General features: G+C 41.9%; 1 protein-coding gene and 1 long non-coding RNA gene across 7 annotated transcripts in view; one reads left to right on the top strand and one right to left on the bottom strand.

Moving 5' to 3' along the window:
• The window catches only part of LOC122890485, a 38,758-nt gene extending 38,423 nt beyond the window's left edge, over nt 1-335 (bottom strand). For 2 of the 4 annotated variants that reach the window (XR_006381082.1, XR_006381078.1), the window contains exon 1: nt 260-301. This is a non-coding gene — a long non-coding RNA (uncharacterized LOC122890485). Of the gene's footprint in view, nt 1-259 lie in introns of all 4 variants that reach the window. The other 2 variants (XR_006381081.1, XR_006381079.1) reach the window with 2 other exon arrangements.
• A 174-nt stretch (nt 336-509) lies between these two features.
• The window catches only part of BOD1L1 (biorientation of chromosomes in cell division 1 like 1), a 55,171-nt gene continuing 36,777 nt past the window's right edge, over nt 510-18,903 (top strand). For all 3 annotated transcript variants that reach the window (XM_044226129.1, XM_044226130.1, XM_044226131.1), the window contains exons 1-7: nt 510-804; nt 7,457-7,581; nt 12,411-12,601; nt 13,330-13,944; nt 14,553-14,702; nt 17,030-17,196; nt 18,695-18,806. In XM_044226129.1, coding sequence (XP_044082064.1) covers nt 568-804; nt 7,457-7,581; nt 12,411-12,601; nt 13,330-13,944; nt 14,553-14,702; nt 17,030-17,196; nt 18,695-18,806 — 1,597 coding nt within the window. In that variant the 5' untranslated portion in view covers nt 510-567. The remainder of the gene's footprint in view (nt 805-7,456; nt 7,582-12,410; nt 12,602-13,329; nt 13,945-14,552; nt 14,703-17,029; nt 17,197-18,694; nt 18,807-18,903) is intronic.

Raw genomic sequence — 18,903 nt, forward strand, 5'->3', positions numbered from 1 at the left:
CCTGGAGCTCCCAGCTTGGAAGAAAACGGGAGCGGGTCACAGGCTGAGAGCGCAGACGGGTAGGAGAGTTTTGATAAGCAGTTCCACCTACGGTTCGCATCATGCCTGCGGATCGCGACTGCTCCGTGAAACAGGAGCAAGAGCGTCAGGCCTAAATGCCACCGGGAACCCGGCCAGCTCCGCACCGGCACCCCCTCGGCCCCCGGCCCGGGGAGTCGCTTGGCTCACGCGCCAGACCACCCCCAACTCCGAAACTGACCTTTGGCCCAGACGCCGCGGCTGGCTCGGCTTTGTTGCCGCCACTTCCGCCGCAGCCCGGCCTCGCGAGGGCGCCCGCGGGCCCGGAACTGGCCCCTCGCGGCCCCCGTCGCCGCACCTTCCTTGTTATTGTCACCGCCTTTCCCCCCACTCTTCCCCTGGTTCCCTTTCACTTCCGGGGTTGCTCTGGATCCGCTGGTTCCGTAACAACATCCCGTTGGCTTCCCTCAGGCGGCGGGACCGGTGCAGCCGCCGCCTACCAGGAGCGCCCGCCCGCCCGGGCCTGCGCCTTCCCTGGCCCAGGCCTCCATGGCCACTAACCCGCAGCCGCAGCCGCCTCCTCCGGCGCCGCCGCCTCCCCCGCCGCAGCCGCAGCCGCCGCCGCCGCCGCCGGGCCCCGGGGTTGGCCCGGGTGCGGCGGGCGGCGCGGGGGCCGGTGCAGGTGCCGGAGACCCGCAGCTCGTGGCCATGATCGTGAACCACCTCAAGAGCCAAGGGCTCTTCGACCAGTTCCGCAGGGACTGCCTGGCCGACGTGGACACCAAGGTTCGGGGCGCGCGGGGGCTGCGGGGGAAGGGGAGGACGCCAAGGGCCGTCTTCTCCGCCACTCACTCTCATTCGTCCATAGGCAGGCTGCGCTTTGACTTCAGCTGGGGCTCCTCCTGAGCCCTCCCCAGGTTCACTGTGCCACTGCTTCCTCTTTGAGAGGCTGCCAAGCACCAGGCACTGTGCAAGTCTCGGTGCGTTCATTCATTCGCCGATCCTTTCGTTCGTTTAACCGACTAGTGTTAATAACCTGCTACATGCAGGCACTGCTTAAGCTCGTGGAATATAGTGGTGAGCAACACTAAGTCATTGTTCTCAAGGAGACTTGTCTGAAACACTAACGCTAATCGGGCTTTCATCTCGGATTTCCCCCCCACACCCCTGCGGCTCACTTTGTATCCAAGTTATTTTTACGTCCTTTTTTGAAGATTTCTGGGCGGTAAGAGTCTTGTCTTTGTCCTTTGGGAAAATGTTTACGTGATAATGAATCAACTTAACTTGCAGTGTGGGGATGCAAAGGTAAGGAGGCAGACCTAGATGGCTGGAAGGTGGCTTAGGGAGATCGGGACTCTTGTTTTCACCCATGACTACCTGATTAAGGTAGTTTAGGTCAGGTCACTTCTCTGAAGTGGCAAGGGGTTGGGGATACGGTGAAGGGTTGGAGGAGAGGTGACAGCAGGTACTGAAGGGGAAAAGGGACAGGAAAGAGGAGTGAGTTCTGGAGAATAATGGGAAGAGGGGGAATGGTCAGCAACGTGCTTCCGTGTATAGAAAGAGTTAGGGGCTAGAAGGGGAAGGATTTTGTACCAAATGTCAGAGTGAAAGGGGTGGTAACAGGAATGGGTACAGTGAGGTGGTTCTGCGAAAAATGAGCAGAGAACACCAAGACAGAGCAGTCAGTGAGACAGATGGAAAAGGGAGTCTGGAATTCTGGAAACTCTTGAAAGAAACAATTAGAAAATTGGGGATTTGGTCTTATATTTGGTTGGGTCCATCAGACTGTAGTTTTGATGGAGTGAGGGTTTTCTCAGCAAATTCAGCTTTTTTGAGGAACCTCGTTTCTTTGAGAAAGGGGTGTTTTCAGCTTCCACAGATGCTTCCTTGTGACTTGGAGTTCACCTGGATTTGATGAGACAGCACACAATTGTGCTGTCTCCTCTGGGAAAACCCTTCAGACAGTCTGGGGGTATCTTCTCTTATAAGGGCTCTGGTCCACCTTATAGACCAGGAGTAGAATTCAGAATTGGGGTCTTTACATCACAGAGAATTAAGTATACTTGTGGATGTTTTTCTGTGTAGGAAGTATATAGTTTTCTCACTTTGTTGTAGGGAATATGCATAGCCATCATTTTGAAAATAATCCCTTTTGCTCCTTTTTTCCCCCCCAATGGGAGATTAGACAAGTCCAGGTAGATGTTACCCAAATAAAGGTGGTTATTTGTATCCATCAAGTAGAGATCTCAGTTTGCTTTTCTGAAACTTAAAGATCTGTATGTTATCCTTGTGTACCCACATTGGAAATTTAAATATGCTGAAAGGGGTGCTACATTATTTAAGACTTAACTTTTTTTTTTTTAAGATTTTATTTATTTATTTGACAGAGAGAGAGAGATCAGAAGTAGGCAGAGAGGCAGGTAGAGAGGGAGAAGCAGGCTCCCTGCTGAGCAGAGATCCCAGTGTGGGCCTTGATCCCAGGACCCTGAGATCATGACCTGAGCTGAAGGCAAAGGCTTAATCCACTGAGCCACCCAGGCACCCTAAGGCTCAACTTCTTCTTTCCCACTAAATGTTATTGTTGCATGTCAATAATATCCCTGCCAGATCCTCTCAAAGTAGAGTTTGAAAACCTTTATTGGGGGGAAGGAAGGAAGTACTGTTGTCTTGACAATCTAATGAAGCTAGGACCTTCTCCCAAGAAAAATGCACATACGTATTAAAATACAGTTTTTGTAATTCAGAAATGGTCAACTCTAGACAATTACATGTGGCTTAAACTAATACATAGTTTCAAGGAGTTCAGCGGCCACAGAATAAGGTCTCTTGTTTTAATGTTTGAAACTAGGGAAGAGTAGAACCGAAATGATACCCCTTCCCTGGCAGAAGAGTTTGCCTGGGTATGGTGGAAATTCCGCAGCCCTCGCGTCCTTTCTCTTTATTCTTGATGCCTGCCCCCCTCTTTTTCTCTTTGTCTTTCTACCTCTGTGAACTGCTCTTTCAGGTTATCTTGCTTCTCTCCCCATGACTGTCTCCCTCTTCCTCTTCTTAGCTTTACAAATAATTATGTCAATTTTAATTTAATTTAAGGTATTGCTTCTTATTTTATAGCACCTTATACTCCCTTTTCTTATTTAAAAAAAAAAAAAAAGGTCTTAAGTTTGAAAGTCTCAATAAACATACAGAAGGGGCGCCTGGGTGGCTCAGTGGGTTAAAGCCTCTACCTTCAGCTCAGGTCATGATCTCGGGGTCCTGGGATCGAGCCCCACATTGGGCTCTCTGCTCAGCAGGGAGCCTGCTTCCTCCTCTCTCTCTGCCTGCCTCTCTGTCAAATAAATAAATAAAATCTTAAAAAAAAAAAAAATACAGAAGCCAAGGTTTTCTTTGGTATGAGCTTAACATCTTCCCAGTGTGCTGAGTGGACCAGAGTAGGCCTGAGATGCCTCACGCAGAGGCGCATCACGAATAGAACTGTTGAGTCTCAGCTGTAAGAACACCTTACAATTGAGACCTCTTGTGGTATGGTGCTTTTGGTCACTGAACCCAGAAGACTGACCTGCTTTGTGTCAAACTCTAACCTACAGTATATACTTTGTAGGGTTGTAGCAATAACTGAAGTGTCAGTCACATGCATATTTAAGAATCAAGACATTTGATACCTATCAGGTGCTTTCCAAGAGCTGAAGTGTCATCCAGCCCAGTGTGTTTAAAACAAGGTGAGAAGTACCAAAGTCTGTCTCCATTCCAGAAGACTGTAAAACCTTCCAAACTGTCCTGGGGTCCTTAGCCAACCAAGAGAGGGATCTGACCATAACAGACCAAATCTCCTACCCAAAGAATTGGAACCTTGGACATCCTAACTAATGCTGAGGCTCCTGTGCTGTAGATTACAAACTGCCAGATCCCTGGAGCAAACCAAGAGGTTACAAAGTTATTCTGACCTTTTGCTCTGAGGTCACACTGGAGAGTATGAAGAGGGAAGAGCAAGAGAGGCCCATCATTCTATCCCCGGCAGGGAGCTCACCAACCAAATAAATGTAGCACCTTTCTCCCCAGGTAATAAAGGTCAATTTTGGATACTTTCTCAGTTACAAGTGTCTCCTGCTTACTGTGATTATTGCCTATCTTTTTCCTTTTAGATTTGAAAGGAGTATCAAAGAGCATATAAATTTAATCACCCAACAAATATTTGTTACATACCAGGCACTATATTAGGTGCCAGGATGCAGCATCCCTGCTGTTATGGAGCTTGCATCCCAGCAAAGAGAAACACAGGGAATAATGTGTAATAGGTTCTGTGGAAGAAATAAAGCAGGGTGAAGGTGGAAAGGGATGCTGATTTGTTTTCAGTAAGTTGTCTGGGGAAGATTTCAGTAAGATGATACTTGAGCCATCACTGAATGAACTGAAGAAGCCATCTAGCTATATGGGGCTGAGCATTCTAAGTAGAGACCACAGGTGAGGGGGAAAGTGATAGAAGATGAGAGAGAAGTGGCCCTCCTGTCCTCCCTTCACAGATCTGACAGGCCCTGGAACTCAACTCATAAGAGTTGAGCTTTTACTAGAGCAGAGAAGCCACTGGCAAGTTTTGAGCCTAAGGGCATGATCCAACTTCTCTGTTAGTATATGGATTGGTTTTAGGAAATTATCAGTAGTCCTGATATGGTTTGGATAATGAATTATATGATTACCCTGATTTTAGAAGATTTACCTAACTGCTGTATGAAAAATAGACTTCAGTTGATTAGGAGTAGAAAGAAGCCAGGAGATCAGTGACAAATCTAGAAAAGAGATGAGTGCCTTGGACCAGAGTGGTAGAAGGGGGGGTGGGTCTGCCCAGATTCAGACTGTATTTTAATGCTAATGATGACAATTTGCCAGAGGTGTGAAGCTGGTGAGAGTCAGGGATGACTCCAGGTCTTTTGACCAGAGAGCACTGGCAAAGAAAGAAAAGAGAGAGCATCTCAGAGGAAGGTTGGAATCCAAGATACTGCTGGAATCACTAGGCTTTTTATTGAAAGGAGAGTGTGGCAACAGGGAGAATTACCTATTATCCTTCAAATTGGAGCTTGCTATGGAGCCACTAGAGGGCTAATACGCTGTGATGTTTGAGCCCAGTGGGAAGGATTATGTTTTAGAATCACTGGGTGAAAAGAGTTAGTTTTAGTTCACATTGATGTTGGTTAAATGGAGGGGGGTGTGAGAAATGATCATGAGTGTTTCTTGTAGGATAGAAAATAGGTATCAGCAAAAGTCTGGAACTTGGGGAGGGATAAGCTGATATAACAAAGGGATGAAACTTTACCATCTGTGCTGGAGATAGTTATCTAGCCATCTCCTCTAACAACTGCATTTTAATTGCTTATCTGCCAAGCAATGTTGTAAACTATGTGAAAGCAAAGATTAAGGGAGTGGGAGGAGGAGGCTTCCATTCAGTGGAGAAATAAATGCCGGCCCCAACCACCTACAGTGCAAGAGTTGTTGGAAAGATGGTATATATAGAAGGAACATGGGGGAAGGCTAGGGAAGCCTAGTATGGGTGTCGGAATGACATCACAGAGCTTACCCTTGAGCTCTGAAGGTGAGAAGTTTGCCAAATGGAAAACAGGGAATGGTAAGTATAGAAGATTGAAAGGCATGAGAATTTATCGCAGGAGTATAAGCTTTGAAGGATAAAGAGAGCAGCAAATGGCAGAAGATGAAGCTGTAGTGTTGCTGAAAGTCATTCAGAGATGCTCAAACTCATCTACATAAAAAGCCACATGAAAGATAGAACATGAGTTGGGGGGGGCAGCCTCTAGGAATGGAGTGTGCAGCCTTGCTGGGGTGAGCAAACATTCCTTCTATGCAGTGTCCTTTTAAGAAGTGACACAATATGGGGCACCTGCCTGGCTCAGTCTGTTAAGCATCTGTCTTTGGCTTAGGTCATGATCCCAGAGACCTGGGATCATGCCCCCACATTTTGCTCCCTGCTCAGCAGGAAGCCCACTTCTCCTCTCCTGTTTCCCCTGCTTGTGTTCACTTTCTCTCTCTCTCTCTCTCTCTCTCTCTCTCTGTCAAATAAATAAATAAAATCTTTAAAAGAAAAAAACAAAGAAGTGACATAATCTGTGTCCTCTCTTCTGATTCCCTTATCTTAGGGGTTCTCAGCCTCAGCACTGTTGACATTTTGGGCTAGATAATTCTTTGTTGTTCTGGGTTCCCTTCTGCACTCTAAGATATTCAGCAGTATCCCTACCCTTTACCCACAGAATGCCAGTAGCAGCTTCCTGAGCTGTGACAACCAAAAATGTCTCTAGACATCATCCAATGTCCCCTGAGGTGAAAGTAGAGGGCGAAATTGCTCCCAGTTGAGAACCACTACCTTACATCAAATTAATGCCCAGTTCTAGTTTTGCCCCTTTGTAACTTCTCTTGGTTCCATGCCTTTCAGCCTATTTCTGCCACCCAGTACGGACCTTCATCACTGGAGTTACTGCATCCTTTCCTATATGTATTTTAGGTCTCTTTACTCTCTCTCTCGGAAGATTAATCATCAGAAAACTCAGCTGTCACATATCACTCTGCTCATGTGCACTCAGTTCCTCTCCTCAACTCCATAATTTCAGGCTTCGTTTTTTGGTTTTTTGTTCTTTGGGTTTTTTTTTTTTTTTTAGATTTTATTCATTCATTTGACAGAGATCACAAGTAGGCAGAGAAGCAGGCAGAGAGAGGAGGAAGCAGGCTCCCCACTGAGCAGAGAGCCTGATTCAGGGCTCCATCCCAGGACCTTGGGATTATGACCCAAGCCGAAGGCAGAGGCTTTAACCCACTGAGCCACCGACGTGCCCCAATCCAAGACTTCTTATACGGGTACCCAAAGTGCTCCAGCCCCCAGCCCCAACCTGTTTCCAACCTCCTATCTCTGCCCTTTTATATTCTCTTATCCAGACAAATTGGATGCCCGCAAATGCGCCTGACCCCACATTTTCTCATTCAGTTTCTCTTTGCTTCTGTTGTTGGCTGTTTGTTCAGGGCCCACCTTTCCAGTTGCCGGTTGCGTTGGGGAACCTTGAAGGTCCAACTCAGATGCCACATTATCAGCAAAGACTTCTTCCTTTGCTCTTCTCCCTTTCTTTGTTCCAAATCATCTAACATTAATATTTATTTGTGTCTTATTTTCTAGTCCCTTGTCTACAAATAAGACATGTCTTTCTTCTTTGTGTTCCTCCCATCTCCAAACATCTTGTCTTAGGCAAAGTAAGTAGTATTTGAATGTCTAGGTTATCCTAAAGCAGCATAGGCATAAGCTGAGAAACTTAGTTGCCACTAAGTTTGATACGGTAATCTAAAACACATTGACACTGTTAAAAATACTCAAATTCCTAAGGCTATAAATACTGATATTGTATAACATTGGAGATTTTTAACATTTGTGTTTTTTTTCTCCCCTCTCTAGCCTGCCTATCAGAACCTGAGGCAGCGAGTTGACAACTTTGTTGCAAACCACTTGGCAACTCATACATGGAGTCCCCACCTCAATAAGAACCAGCTAAGAAACAATATTAGGCAGCAAGTGCTCAAGTAAGTCTCAGAAGGGCCCAGCCCCTGGGCAGGCCTGACAATGTCCATCTACTCTGTGGAAGGCAGGGATGTTACATGGAAGTCTGATGTTATTTTGTCAAGTTTGATTGGCTGTTGCATATGTGATGCTGTGTAATTTTAGAGCGAGCTGTCTTATCACTGCACATTCCCCATAAATTATAGCAGTGTGATTTCTCCTGTAGACCTGGGGAACTAACTGAAGGAAGAGGATGACAATGTGACTTAAAAAACAAAAACAAAAACAAAAAAACCCTAGCGTAGAATATTAATAGATGGTAAGTGCCAGAATATTGCTATACCATTCATTCACAACTGTTTTCTTGACCCTAAAAGATCAGGCTTTTTTATTCCTCTTTGACAAATAAAAAGACATTCTAGATCATTGCAATCAAAATAATTGCCTCTGACTTGAGGTTGTGTCTTGTGTCTTCTAATACAGTACTCCCAGCACCCCCCCCTTTTTTTTTTTTTTGCACTTCACTATGACTTTTAACTCTGTTTTTAGTGATGATATGCCCAGTAAAGGAAGGAAAGTGTGTTTGGACCTGTCAGAGCCACTTTTGGGTAAACGTAAGATAAAGAGAATGAAAAGAACTGGAATGTTTAGAAGGATCTTTAAAAAAAAAAAAAACAAAAAAACAAAAAAAAACGGTGTTCCTAAAAAAGCAGATTTACATACTTTCTTGTTCTTGAATATAAATATTTGACAAGACAAGAAGACCTCAACCCTGTATCTTTGCTTCACCACCCCTGCAGCCTGCTCAAGGAGTTACTAAGTTATTTAAAGAGTACCATGTCTTCCTCTCTTGACAAATATTTACATTCAAGCTCATGAAATGTGACTTCCAAACCGTTAAATCCATTTTCTACCTGCCACCTTTTCATACCCTCTTGTCCTATAGGAACCTCACTAACCTAATAGTGTGCATACTCCATTGATAGTTCTACCTGCAAGAAACCTCACAGAACTTCCTACTCTGACTCAAAAGACCTGTTTAGGTTCAGGTAATACGAGAAACCAGGAGCCTGGGGGCTCTTACTATCTTCTACCACAGAAGAGAGGAGGGAAATAGAACAATAGTTTTGTTGTCTACATTTTATAGGAAGTTTAAGGAACCTATATAAAAGAGCCTAGGAGAGATCAAAAGATGCCAGGGAGGGCTGCATAGTAAGATCTGATGAGAGAAGCCAAAGCCCTTCCTAAAAACCTGAGGCAGCAGTGGTTTGCTGGGGGCAGGGCCTGGTGGGGTACTTATTTCCAGGCTTTCAAGAAAACAGGGGGAAGGGGGAGAAGCCTACTGACTATTTCTACAGAGTACTCCTGATTACTGAGGGCTCTCACCCTTTTCACAAATGATTATATAGCTTTAAAAACAGAGTTTTTCTTGGGTTGGAAGAGGAGGTGCTTTCTTTTTTTCATATATTGAGAGACTAAAGTGGAAGGCAGATTTTCCTGTATTACATTTACTCCTTAGCATACAAAACCTAGAAAGGATGGAAGCTGTCAGTTATTTTTTTCTTGCTCCTGTAAAATCAGGCACTTGAAACTCTTAGGGCACCAATATTAAGACATTTTCACAGACTCTTGTTTGGAGAGGGGTTGCTATACCCCATCAGTAAAGGGTTCTCATGACTACTAATAGTTACTGTTGTAGTGTGACTGGCTTCTAGAGACATTTTAGAACAAGGGAAACAGCTGTGTCTTGGATAGCTTAGTCATTACTCTTCTTGGGACATTTGTTAATTTTCTTCTAGCCATGTTATTATTTTTTTTTTTTAAAGATTTTATTTATTTATTTGACAGAGAGAGATCACAAGTAGGCAGAGAGGCAGGCAGAGAGAGAGAGAGAGGAAAGCAGGCTCTCCACTCAGTGGAGAGCCCGATGTGGGACTCGATCCCAGGACCCCGGGATCATGACCTGAGCCGAAGGCAGCGGCTTAACCCACTGAGCCACCCAGGCGCCCGCCATGTTATTTATTTTTAAATAAAATATTCTTTTATTTAATTCCATTAGTAAAGTCATATGTCACTGATTGTAACATTTTCAGGCTTTCTTAAAGAAAGAGTTGTGTCCAACTACTGTTGTAGGGAGAGACTAGTCCCTATAAATAGAATTTCAAAGAGTTTTTCATACAAAGACATTGAGAAATATTCAGTTGACCATTAGCTTGAACCATCTACAGTTCCCATTTTTGTAGAACAAAAAGCATCCAATTTCAGCAGTTTCAAATAGTTGAACTTAATCGTTGCTATTCTGACTCAGTAGTATGCTTTTTATGCATTCATTTGAACAACAAACTCTAAAATGCTAGTTAGCTCTAAATAATGATCTTAACTGAGCAGTTTAAAAGGAAGACAATGAAGTAGCTTCAATCAGGAAAAATACCACCTGCTGGCCTTTTGGCCTTGCCCTTGGATGGATACAGGGTTGTGGCTTCTCAGGTGAGGCAGATGTGACCACACTGTGATTGAGTGAGCCCACTAAGAGCCCACAGTGCTCTTAGTGGGTTTACTTGAGCACAGTGTGGTCACCAGACTGGCCTCCACTTTAAGATCAGAGCTGACCTTGGTGGAAGACTAGACTGAAGTAGACGAGGACCTGGAATATAAGCAGAGAAAGTGGCTGCAGCAGTAATTTTAGGGAGGGTGGGTTTTATTTTTTATGTAACGCCTTTGTATTATGCCTTAAAACATTTTTTAGATTGGTTGTCCTTTTCTTTTCCACCTGCTGTATTTTGAAGGTACCTCTAAGATGTAACAGTGTTTGCAGGACTTGCATTTTTTTTTTTTAAATCTTAGAACTTTAAAAGCAGGTTACCTACTTTATATGGTGTTGACTCATTTTTCTCTGTGGCCCACATAAGTAGAATTATAGTATCACAAGGCTGCAAGGCGCCTCAGGAAATGGAAAGCTAATCCATCCTCTACTCCAGACTGAGCTGCACTCAAAAATAGCATTGTAATGTAAAAGAAGAAACACCTCCCCCATTCTGCAGAGAGCCTGAGGCCTAGAGGCTGGAGGGACCACCACCCTGCTCTTGCAGCACTCTCCAGGGAACTTTGGCTCCTTGGGTGGTTTGTTTTGTTTTGTCTTAAGGAAGAAACACGTTTTAGGTACATTTCTTAAAATCCTTGTCCTCTTCTCTATCGCGTGTTCTCTCTCTCTCTCAAAAAAAAAAAAAAAATGCTTGTCCTCTTATTTTACTCAAGGTTTTGTGATTTTCTACAATATCAGACTTCGTTGCTCCCTTTGCTCCTTTATCTCTAGTGTATATTTCTCTGAGCTCGCTCTTCCTCTTCTGTGGAAATCAAGGCTCAGTGCAAATGTCTTCTCTTTGTGACACATTTCCAGATGTTCTTAAATATATCTAATAATTCTTTATTCCACTTTATCCCTACAGTAGATAGTGTGTTGTCGTGCCTATCTGGTATTTTAATTGTTTGTTTCTATTTCTCCTGCCAGCCGGGGACCAGGTCTGATTTGTAGTGGACAGTGACCAGCATAGTGACATTCATAACATAATTGTTGAATGAATAAATCACCAGTTTTTGTTTTTGTTTTTGTTTTTGTTTTCAGAAATACATTATTCATTATTTTTTCACCACACCCAGTGCTCCATGCAAGCCGTGCCCTCTATAATACCCACCACCTGGTACCCCAACCTCCCACCCCCCCCCCCCGCCACTTCAAACCCCTCAGATTGTTTTTCAGAGTCCATAGTCTCTCATGGTTCACCTCCCCTTCCAATTTACCCAAATTCCCTACTCCTCTCTAACGCCCCTTGTCCTCCATGCTATTGGTTATGCTCCACAAATAAGTGAAACCATATGATAATTGACTCTCTCTGCTTGACTTATTTCACTCAGCATAATCTCTTCCAGTCCTGTCCATGTTGCTACAAAAGTTGGGTATTCATCCTTTCTGATGGAGGCATAATACTCCATAGTGTATATGGACCACATCTTCCTTATCCATTCATCCGTTGAAGGGCATCTTGGTTCTTTCCATAGTTTGGCGACTGTAAATCACCAGTTTTTATAGAGGAAGATAATAAAAAGAAAGCCTGAAGTCTTAAGTTTTGTTTTTGTGTTTCTGAATTTTTCTTTCTTTTTTTGTAAGTTTTAATGAAAATTACACGCTGTGTGTTTTTCAGTTTTCCTAAAGATCCTAATACTTATAAAAGTTTTATATTTTTCTGTTAAAAAAAAAAAAGTTGTGGTACATAGGTTTATTTTATACCCAGAATTCATCTTTAGTAAACATTTATTCTCATATGCCCTGCCAGGGTTAGAGTAAGATAGGCATCACCTGTTAAGTGTGGACTCTAGATAGTCTTTTGTATCTAGCTTTCTCTCTTTTTTAAGATTTTTTTTTATTTATTTGACAGAGAGACAGCAAGAGAGGGAACACAAGCAAGAGAGTGGGGGAGAGAAGCAGGCCTCCCACCAAGCAGGGAGCCGGATGCAGGGCTCAACCCCAGGACCCTGGGATTATGACCTGAGCCAAATGCAGATGCTTAAAGACTGAGCCACCCAGGTGCCCCTATTGTGTCTAGTTTTTAAGGATTTGTTTTTTGTTTTGTCTGCTTTAGTGTTTCCACTAGTGATACCAATGATAAAAAGCATACCGACTTTCTTGTAGTGTGGTGTATTTCCCACCGCCTATTCTTTCCATATATTAAGATGAGTGGATCAGGGCAATTTAAGGTTGCACATACATGTAATAGATACAGTTTACTTAAAAGTAATTAATGAAATAATTTGAAATTTTTTTTTACCTTTCTGTAAAAATTTTCTTGTGTTTCAGATCAGGAATGTTGGAGTCTGGTATTGACCGAATTATTTCTCAGGTTGTGGATCCAAAGATCAACCACACGTTCAGACCTCAAGTAGAGAAAGCTGTGCATGAGTTTTTGGCCACACTAAATCACAAAGAGGAAGCAAGTGGCAGCACAGCCCCCGACGATGAGAAACCAGACTCTTCCATCATTACACAAGGTGCCTTGCTTTTCCTCTTGGTCAGTTCCATTGCTTTGCTTCTTGAACCGAGTATAAAGTTAGGGATATGTATTTCCTTAAAACATCTATCTCCGTGGCAATGCTAGTGAAATTATATTTATTTTAAATATCACCTATATTCCTTAACTGACAGAACGTTTCTTTTTTAGATTAACACAAAATAATAGACATTTTACTAATGTAGTGAGAGTGTGTGTGTGTGTGTGTGTGTGTGTGTGTGTGTTTCAGTAGAGGGAATAATTGAAATAGCTAAAGGGAATTAAGACTAGTCTCAGTATGGTGGCTTTCCTGTGATTCAGTATTAGAACAGTAGAGAATTTAGAATGTGCTAGGTATTAACACTGGTATCCAAAAGTCTAAAGAAATATGAATGGTGTGTATAGCATATGTGTCTTATAAAGATGGCAGTGGCTTGTAGTGTTAATTCAGCAGAGGGGCTTATCTTCTGCATAAATGTTTTCTTTCCCTTTTTTTAAAGGATTTATTTATTTTAGAGAGTGCAGGTGCATGAGCACAGAAAGGGGCAGAGGGACAGGGAGAGAATCCTCAAGCAGACTCCCTGCTAAGTGCAGAGCCCGATACAGGGTTCAATCCCATGATCCTGAGATTGGGACCTGAGCCAAAATCAAGAGTTGGGCACTCAACCAACTGAGCCACCCAGGCGCCTCTGCATAACTTTTTTTTTAACACTTGTCTTTCCCTCAAAGGTGTCCCAGTTCCTGGACCCAGCGCTAATGTAGCCAATGATGCCATGTCAATCTTGGAAACCATAACTTCTCTTAACCAAGAAGCCAGTGCGGCCAGGGCTTCGACAGAAACGTCAAATGCCAAGACCAGTGAGAGAGTATCCAAAAAACTCCCTTCTCAGCCAAGCATTGACACTAGTACTGAAAAGGAAAAAACTTCAGAGGACATAGCTGATAAAGAAAAACCTATACCCGATTCTGCAGGGGAAGGACAGGAGACAGCTCCCAAGCCTGAAGAATTTACTGATCTCCCTTGTCCAATTGAAGAAATTAAAAATCACACAAAAGAGAGCAATAATTCAGTTCTGCTGAATAAGGATGTTCAACAGGAAAGCAGTGACCAAAAGAACAAATCAACAGACAAAGGTGAAAAGAAGCCAGAGAGCAATGATAAAGGAGAAAGAAAAAAAGAAAAGAAGGAAAAGACTGAAAAGAAATTTGATCACTCCAAAAGGAATGAGGACCTACAAAAAGTAAAAGAGGAAAAACAAACAAAGGAAAAAGAAATAGAATGTTCAAAACTCCCTTCAGAAAAGAACAGTAATAAACCTAAAACCATTGAAGGGACAAAAGAAGGTATATAAAAATTTGCAAAAATCTACAACTGTTTACACATCAGAAAGTGTCCATCGGGGACAAGGTGTCAAATTTGCCTTCAGATTTTAGTAACTATTTCAGCTGTTTCAAAAGCCTAAAAAGTCATATCCCCTTTGCTAAAAAATGAAGAATAAACATTTGTATATTTTCCATGCCAATGTACCAACTCACAAAGTAAATGAAGAGAAAAAGTCTAAACCTTATAATTTAACTTGTAATTTATGTACATACATTATTCCAAGCAGCTTAATTCATAGTTATATATCCTAATCTTTAAAATATTAGTAAATAATTCACTTTTAATATTTTCTTTGGTATATGTCATTTACATCATAAATTAGTAGTTATTTTTACAGAATACTAGTTTGCCTTTGTATTTTCTCAAAACAGCTCTACCTTGATATTGGTTACAAATGATGAGAGATTTCTATTTTTTTTTTCTATTTTTTGAGAGATTTTTATTTCTAAAGTTGAAGATCTTTGACATGTATTTAATGCGGGACTTATAGATGTAGTTTAAGAATTGGGTGCTGAATATGTTTTTGTAACAACGTGATTTATCTTCGTGTTTTGTTTCCTTCTTGAAGATTGTTCTTTGATAGATTCTGATGTGGATGGACTTACAGACATTACAGTTAGTTCCGTCCATACCAGTGACCTTTCCTCTTTTGAAGAAGATACCGAGGAGGAAGTTCTAATGTCTGATAGCATGGAAGAAGGAGAGATTACATCAGATGGTAAAGCATTTTACTTAATACTGCCTCTATGAAGCTTTCCGTGGAACATTATTTGTATATTCAGATGGCTGTTTCGTGAAAGACAGTGTGGTATAGTGGCAAGAGCATGGGACTTTGTAGCTGAAAGATTTGTTTCTGAGTCCCAGCTCCGAGGTTGTCTGTCTGAGCAAGCTTGGTAAGTTACTCAATAAGCCTTGGTACTCCATCTTTTAACTCCATTCCTCAGGTTTATTAGAAGGTGTAGATGAGACAGTGTACATGAAGATGCTATATATGTGTAAGTGTATGTGTCTGGGTTTGTACAGGTGATGTTGAGGGAACACAGTCTACAAGATTGCCCTTACTTCTGACACCAGTTGCAAATTTGGGATCCCCAAGCCCACCGTTAGGTTTGATAATTCTCTAGAAGGACTCACTGAAAGCCGTAAAATTTATGGTTATGGTTTGTTACAGCTGAGGGACACACATTAAAATCAGCCAAGGAACAGGCATATAGGTCAGAGTCCAAGAAAGTTCCAAACATTGAGCTTCCAGTTGGCCTTTTCGTGTAGAGTTATGGAGAGCATTACTTTCCTGCCATTGATGTCAGACAATATGTATGGCTAATCGCCGACTAGGGAAACTCACATAAGCCTTGATGTCCAAAGTTTTTTGTTGGGGCTCCGTCATGTAGACATAATGTCTGATCTCAGTCCCCAGCCTCTCTGAAAGTCAGGCTGATACCTCATGGCCCAAATCTTCCAACCCAGATCATACTGTGATATGATTTAATTTGACCCAAGAGCCCCAAGCAAACAACCACCTGTCAGACACGACATTCCAGAGGCTCAGAGATCACCTCCCAGAAGCTAAACCACAGTCATGCCTTGTCCCAAGACAAAACCATACTTCTCTTTACAGTTTGTTTTTCAGCTAACCCTTATTAAGCACTTACTGTATTCTAGTCATTGTGTTAAGTTCTCACATTCCTGTGTGTATGAGTTCTGTAATCCTCACAAGAGCCCTGGGGAGTGGATCCAAGTGAGGAAACAAAGTTACCAAAAGAAGGGTTCCTGTCCAGGGTCACGCAGCTGTTGAGCTCCAGGGCCAGTTTCAAACCTGAGTCAGGGCTTCTAACCAGCATTTTGTGTGGCTCTATATCACATGATTAACTTCTGCTTATGACCTTTTTAAAAAACCAAATATTTGCAACTATTTGTAAGTAGCATCTTGTAAATTTGCTGTTGGCTTTTGGATAAAACACTGTAAAGAGAAAATCCTAGAGGAGAAAAAGTAGATGCTTTTAATTCCACAGATGTATTTTTCAGTCTCTCCCATTTTGCAATCTTAGTAGCCCCAGGATGACCAGCTCAAAAAGCAACATCAGTATTCAGCCACTTTTCATACCTCTTCATGAGGTCAGTTCTGTAGGCTTTATGTAGGATGATGAATGCTACTCATCCTGTGAGCACCCCACTTTCTGAAGCTGACTAAAATTCTCATTCTGGGTGCTTTTGTGGGGCTCTTCAAGTTTTTTTCCTAGACAGGACTCCTGGTTTTCTATGTATGAGATCCAGAAAGTAAGAAGGTGATTATTTTTAAAGTACTAAGTGGTAGGAAATGAAAAACTTGTTTATAAGTATTCTACTTGACAGTGTCCTGGGGCAACATACCCACCTTCCTAGGGTAGAGGTGTTTTATTATTATTTATTTTAATTTTGTTTATTGATTTGAGAGAAAGAGCATAAACAGGGGGAGGAACAAAGGGAGAGGGAGAAGCAGACTCCACACTGAGCAGGGAGCCCAACTCCGGGCTTAATCACAGGACCCTGAGATCATGACCTGAGCTAAAGTCAGATACTTAACCAACTGAGCTACCCAGGTGCCCCAAGGTAGAGGAGTTTTAGTGTATACTTTGTGTAGGGCCTCTTGTGTAGGGACTCTTGTATCATTAAAATCTCAAATTAAAGAAAAGAGTTTCAAGCCCACTTTAAAATGTGGCTTCAAGTAAATTTATTCAGTTTTACAGTGGTAAAATATTCATACCAGGTCCACTGACCTACAAATGAGAATTAACTATTTGTCAAGGAACAATAAATAGCGATAAGATCTGATTTTTCTTTGCTTTCTTTATGTGTGAGAAGTTAATTGTAAGAAATAAATTAAGATTTGGATTACAGCCATTAAAATGTTTATTTCTGATTTTTTGCATACTGATATTTCCTGTTGGATCTCAGATGTACTTGAACTACATTGGTACTGTTTTGCCACTTGATGTGGATCAAGCATAATGTTAATTTTATTGGTCATTCACAGAAGCACTCCTTTTTCTGTTGGCTTTCTTCCAGATGAGGAGAAGAACAAGCAGAACAAAACAAAAACTCAAACCAGTGATCCCAGTGAAGGAAAAGCAAAAAGTGTACGGCACGCTTATGTTCACAAACCGTATCTTTACTCAAAATATTACAGTGATTCCGATGATGAGCTTACTGTAGAACAACGGCGCCAGTCGATTGTAAGTTCAGACTAGATCTGTTGCTATTTTAACCTATTTGACTGGTCTGTATGCAGAGTACTGGACAGCACACCAAACTGACATGTCCGTTCTGCCTTCAGGAACTTGTCATTTAATGAGGCAATACAGACATAAACATGAGAATATGGGTCTTTGTGTCTTGATCAGTAGTGAGAACTTGGTAACAGTGCTTCACAGTATGGACATGTTTGAATCCAGCGTGGATCGAGCCATACAAAGAGGATGTGCAGCCATCAGTCTAATATGAAGAGGGGGTACAGTCTGTATATTTTCTAGTTAAAGATGGGTGCTTGGATTATTAACAGCTTCTTTTTTTTTTTTTTTTTAAGATTTTATTTATTTATTTGAGAGAGAGAGAGATCACAAGTAGGCAGAGAGGCAGGCAGAGAGAGAGGAGGAAGCAGGCTCCCCGCTGAGCAGAGAGCCCAATGCGGGCCTCGATCCCAGGACCCTAGGACCATGACCTGAGCGGAAGGCAGAGGCTCTAACCCTCTGAGCCACCCAGGCGCCCTATTAACAGCTTCTTAAAGAAAAAGATTGCCACTTCATCATATGTGTGCATCTGTTTTAAGATGACTTAACAGTTTTAGAAACATTAAAATACGGAATTACACATTTTAGAATAAGGAAATATTGTACAGAAAAATTATTTGAAAGAAGTAGGAATGCTAATAATGGCTTATCTCTTGAGAAACTGGCTTCATCAGGATTTATGCCAATACCTAGGATTTTTGGCACTTTGAGACTTTGAGTTCTGAGTGGGAATGGGGTGGTGTGAGTAACCCACAATAACTGGATTCTTGTCCAGTTATTTCTTGGCTTTTTTAAATAGAAAAGCAGAAAGTCCCACATTTAAAACCTGGGTTTCCAAGAACATAACCAGCCAGTTGTATTTGTTGTGGGACTAGCCTGTCTCTTAAATCTGCACAACTTTCTCCTTTAGAATAATTTAAAAATTATGATATATTTGCCTATGTATACTTGATGTTCATACATAATTTCCAGCTTTTTTTTTTTTTTTTTTGAGGGAGAGAGTGAGCAGTGGGGCAGGGGGCAGAGGGAGAGACAGAGAGAGAATCTTAAGTAGGCTCCATGCCCCAGCGCAGAGCCTCACATGGGGCTCAGTCTCACAATCCTGAGATTATGACCTGAGCTAAAATCTGGAGTTGGATGCTTAACTGACTGAGCCACCCAGTGGCCCCTCACAGCCCTCCTTTTAGTTAAACTAACTGGTTTATTAAATCACCATTTTCCAAAATGATACCTTCCCATTCTTTAAACTAATGGCAATCTGAAAGAATAATTTAAAATTTTCACATCTGTCTCTTATTCTTCTGGTAGCTTCCAAATGGTATAATGAATATGCAGCATTGCAAAGCCCCTTATTTGTAAGAACATCTGAAGGGTAAACATTTTTTTTCAGTGTTTTTGCTTTTTCCTCATGGTCAGGATAATTGTGACTATTTTGTGGTTTTAGGCTAAAGAAAAAGAAGAGAGGCTTTTAAGAAGGCAAATTAATAGAGAGAAACTTGAAGAAAAACGAAAGCAGAAAGCTGAAAAGACAAAGTCTTCAAAAGCTAAGAATCAAGGTATAGGAAGTGTTAACTTTAATATTTTAAATGTCTTATATACTTCATTAATTTTAGATATCCATATTACTTCTGAGATGATTATAAAATATAATTA

This window comes from Neovison vison, chromosome 11, assembly GCF_020171115.1.
Source record: "Neovison vison isolate M4711 chromosome 11, ASM_NN_V1, whole genome shotgun sequence".
Taxonomy (NCBI): Eukaryota; Metazoa; Chordata; class Mammalia; order Carnivora; family Mustelidae; genus Neogale; species Neogale vison.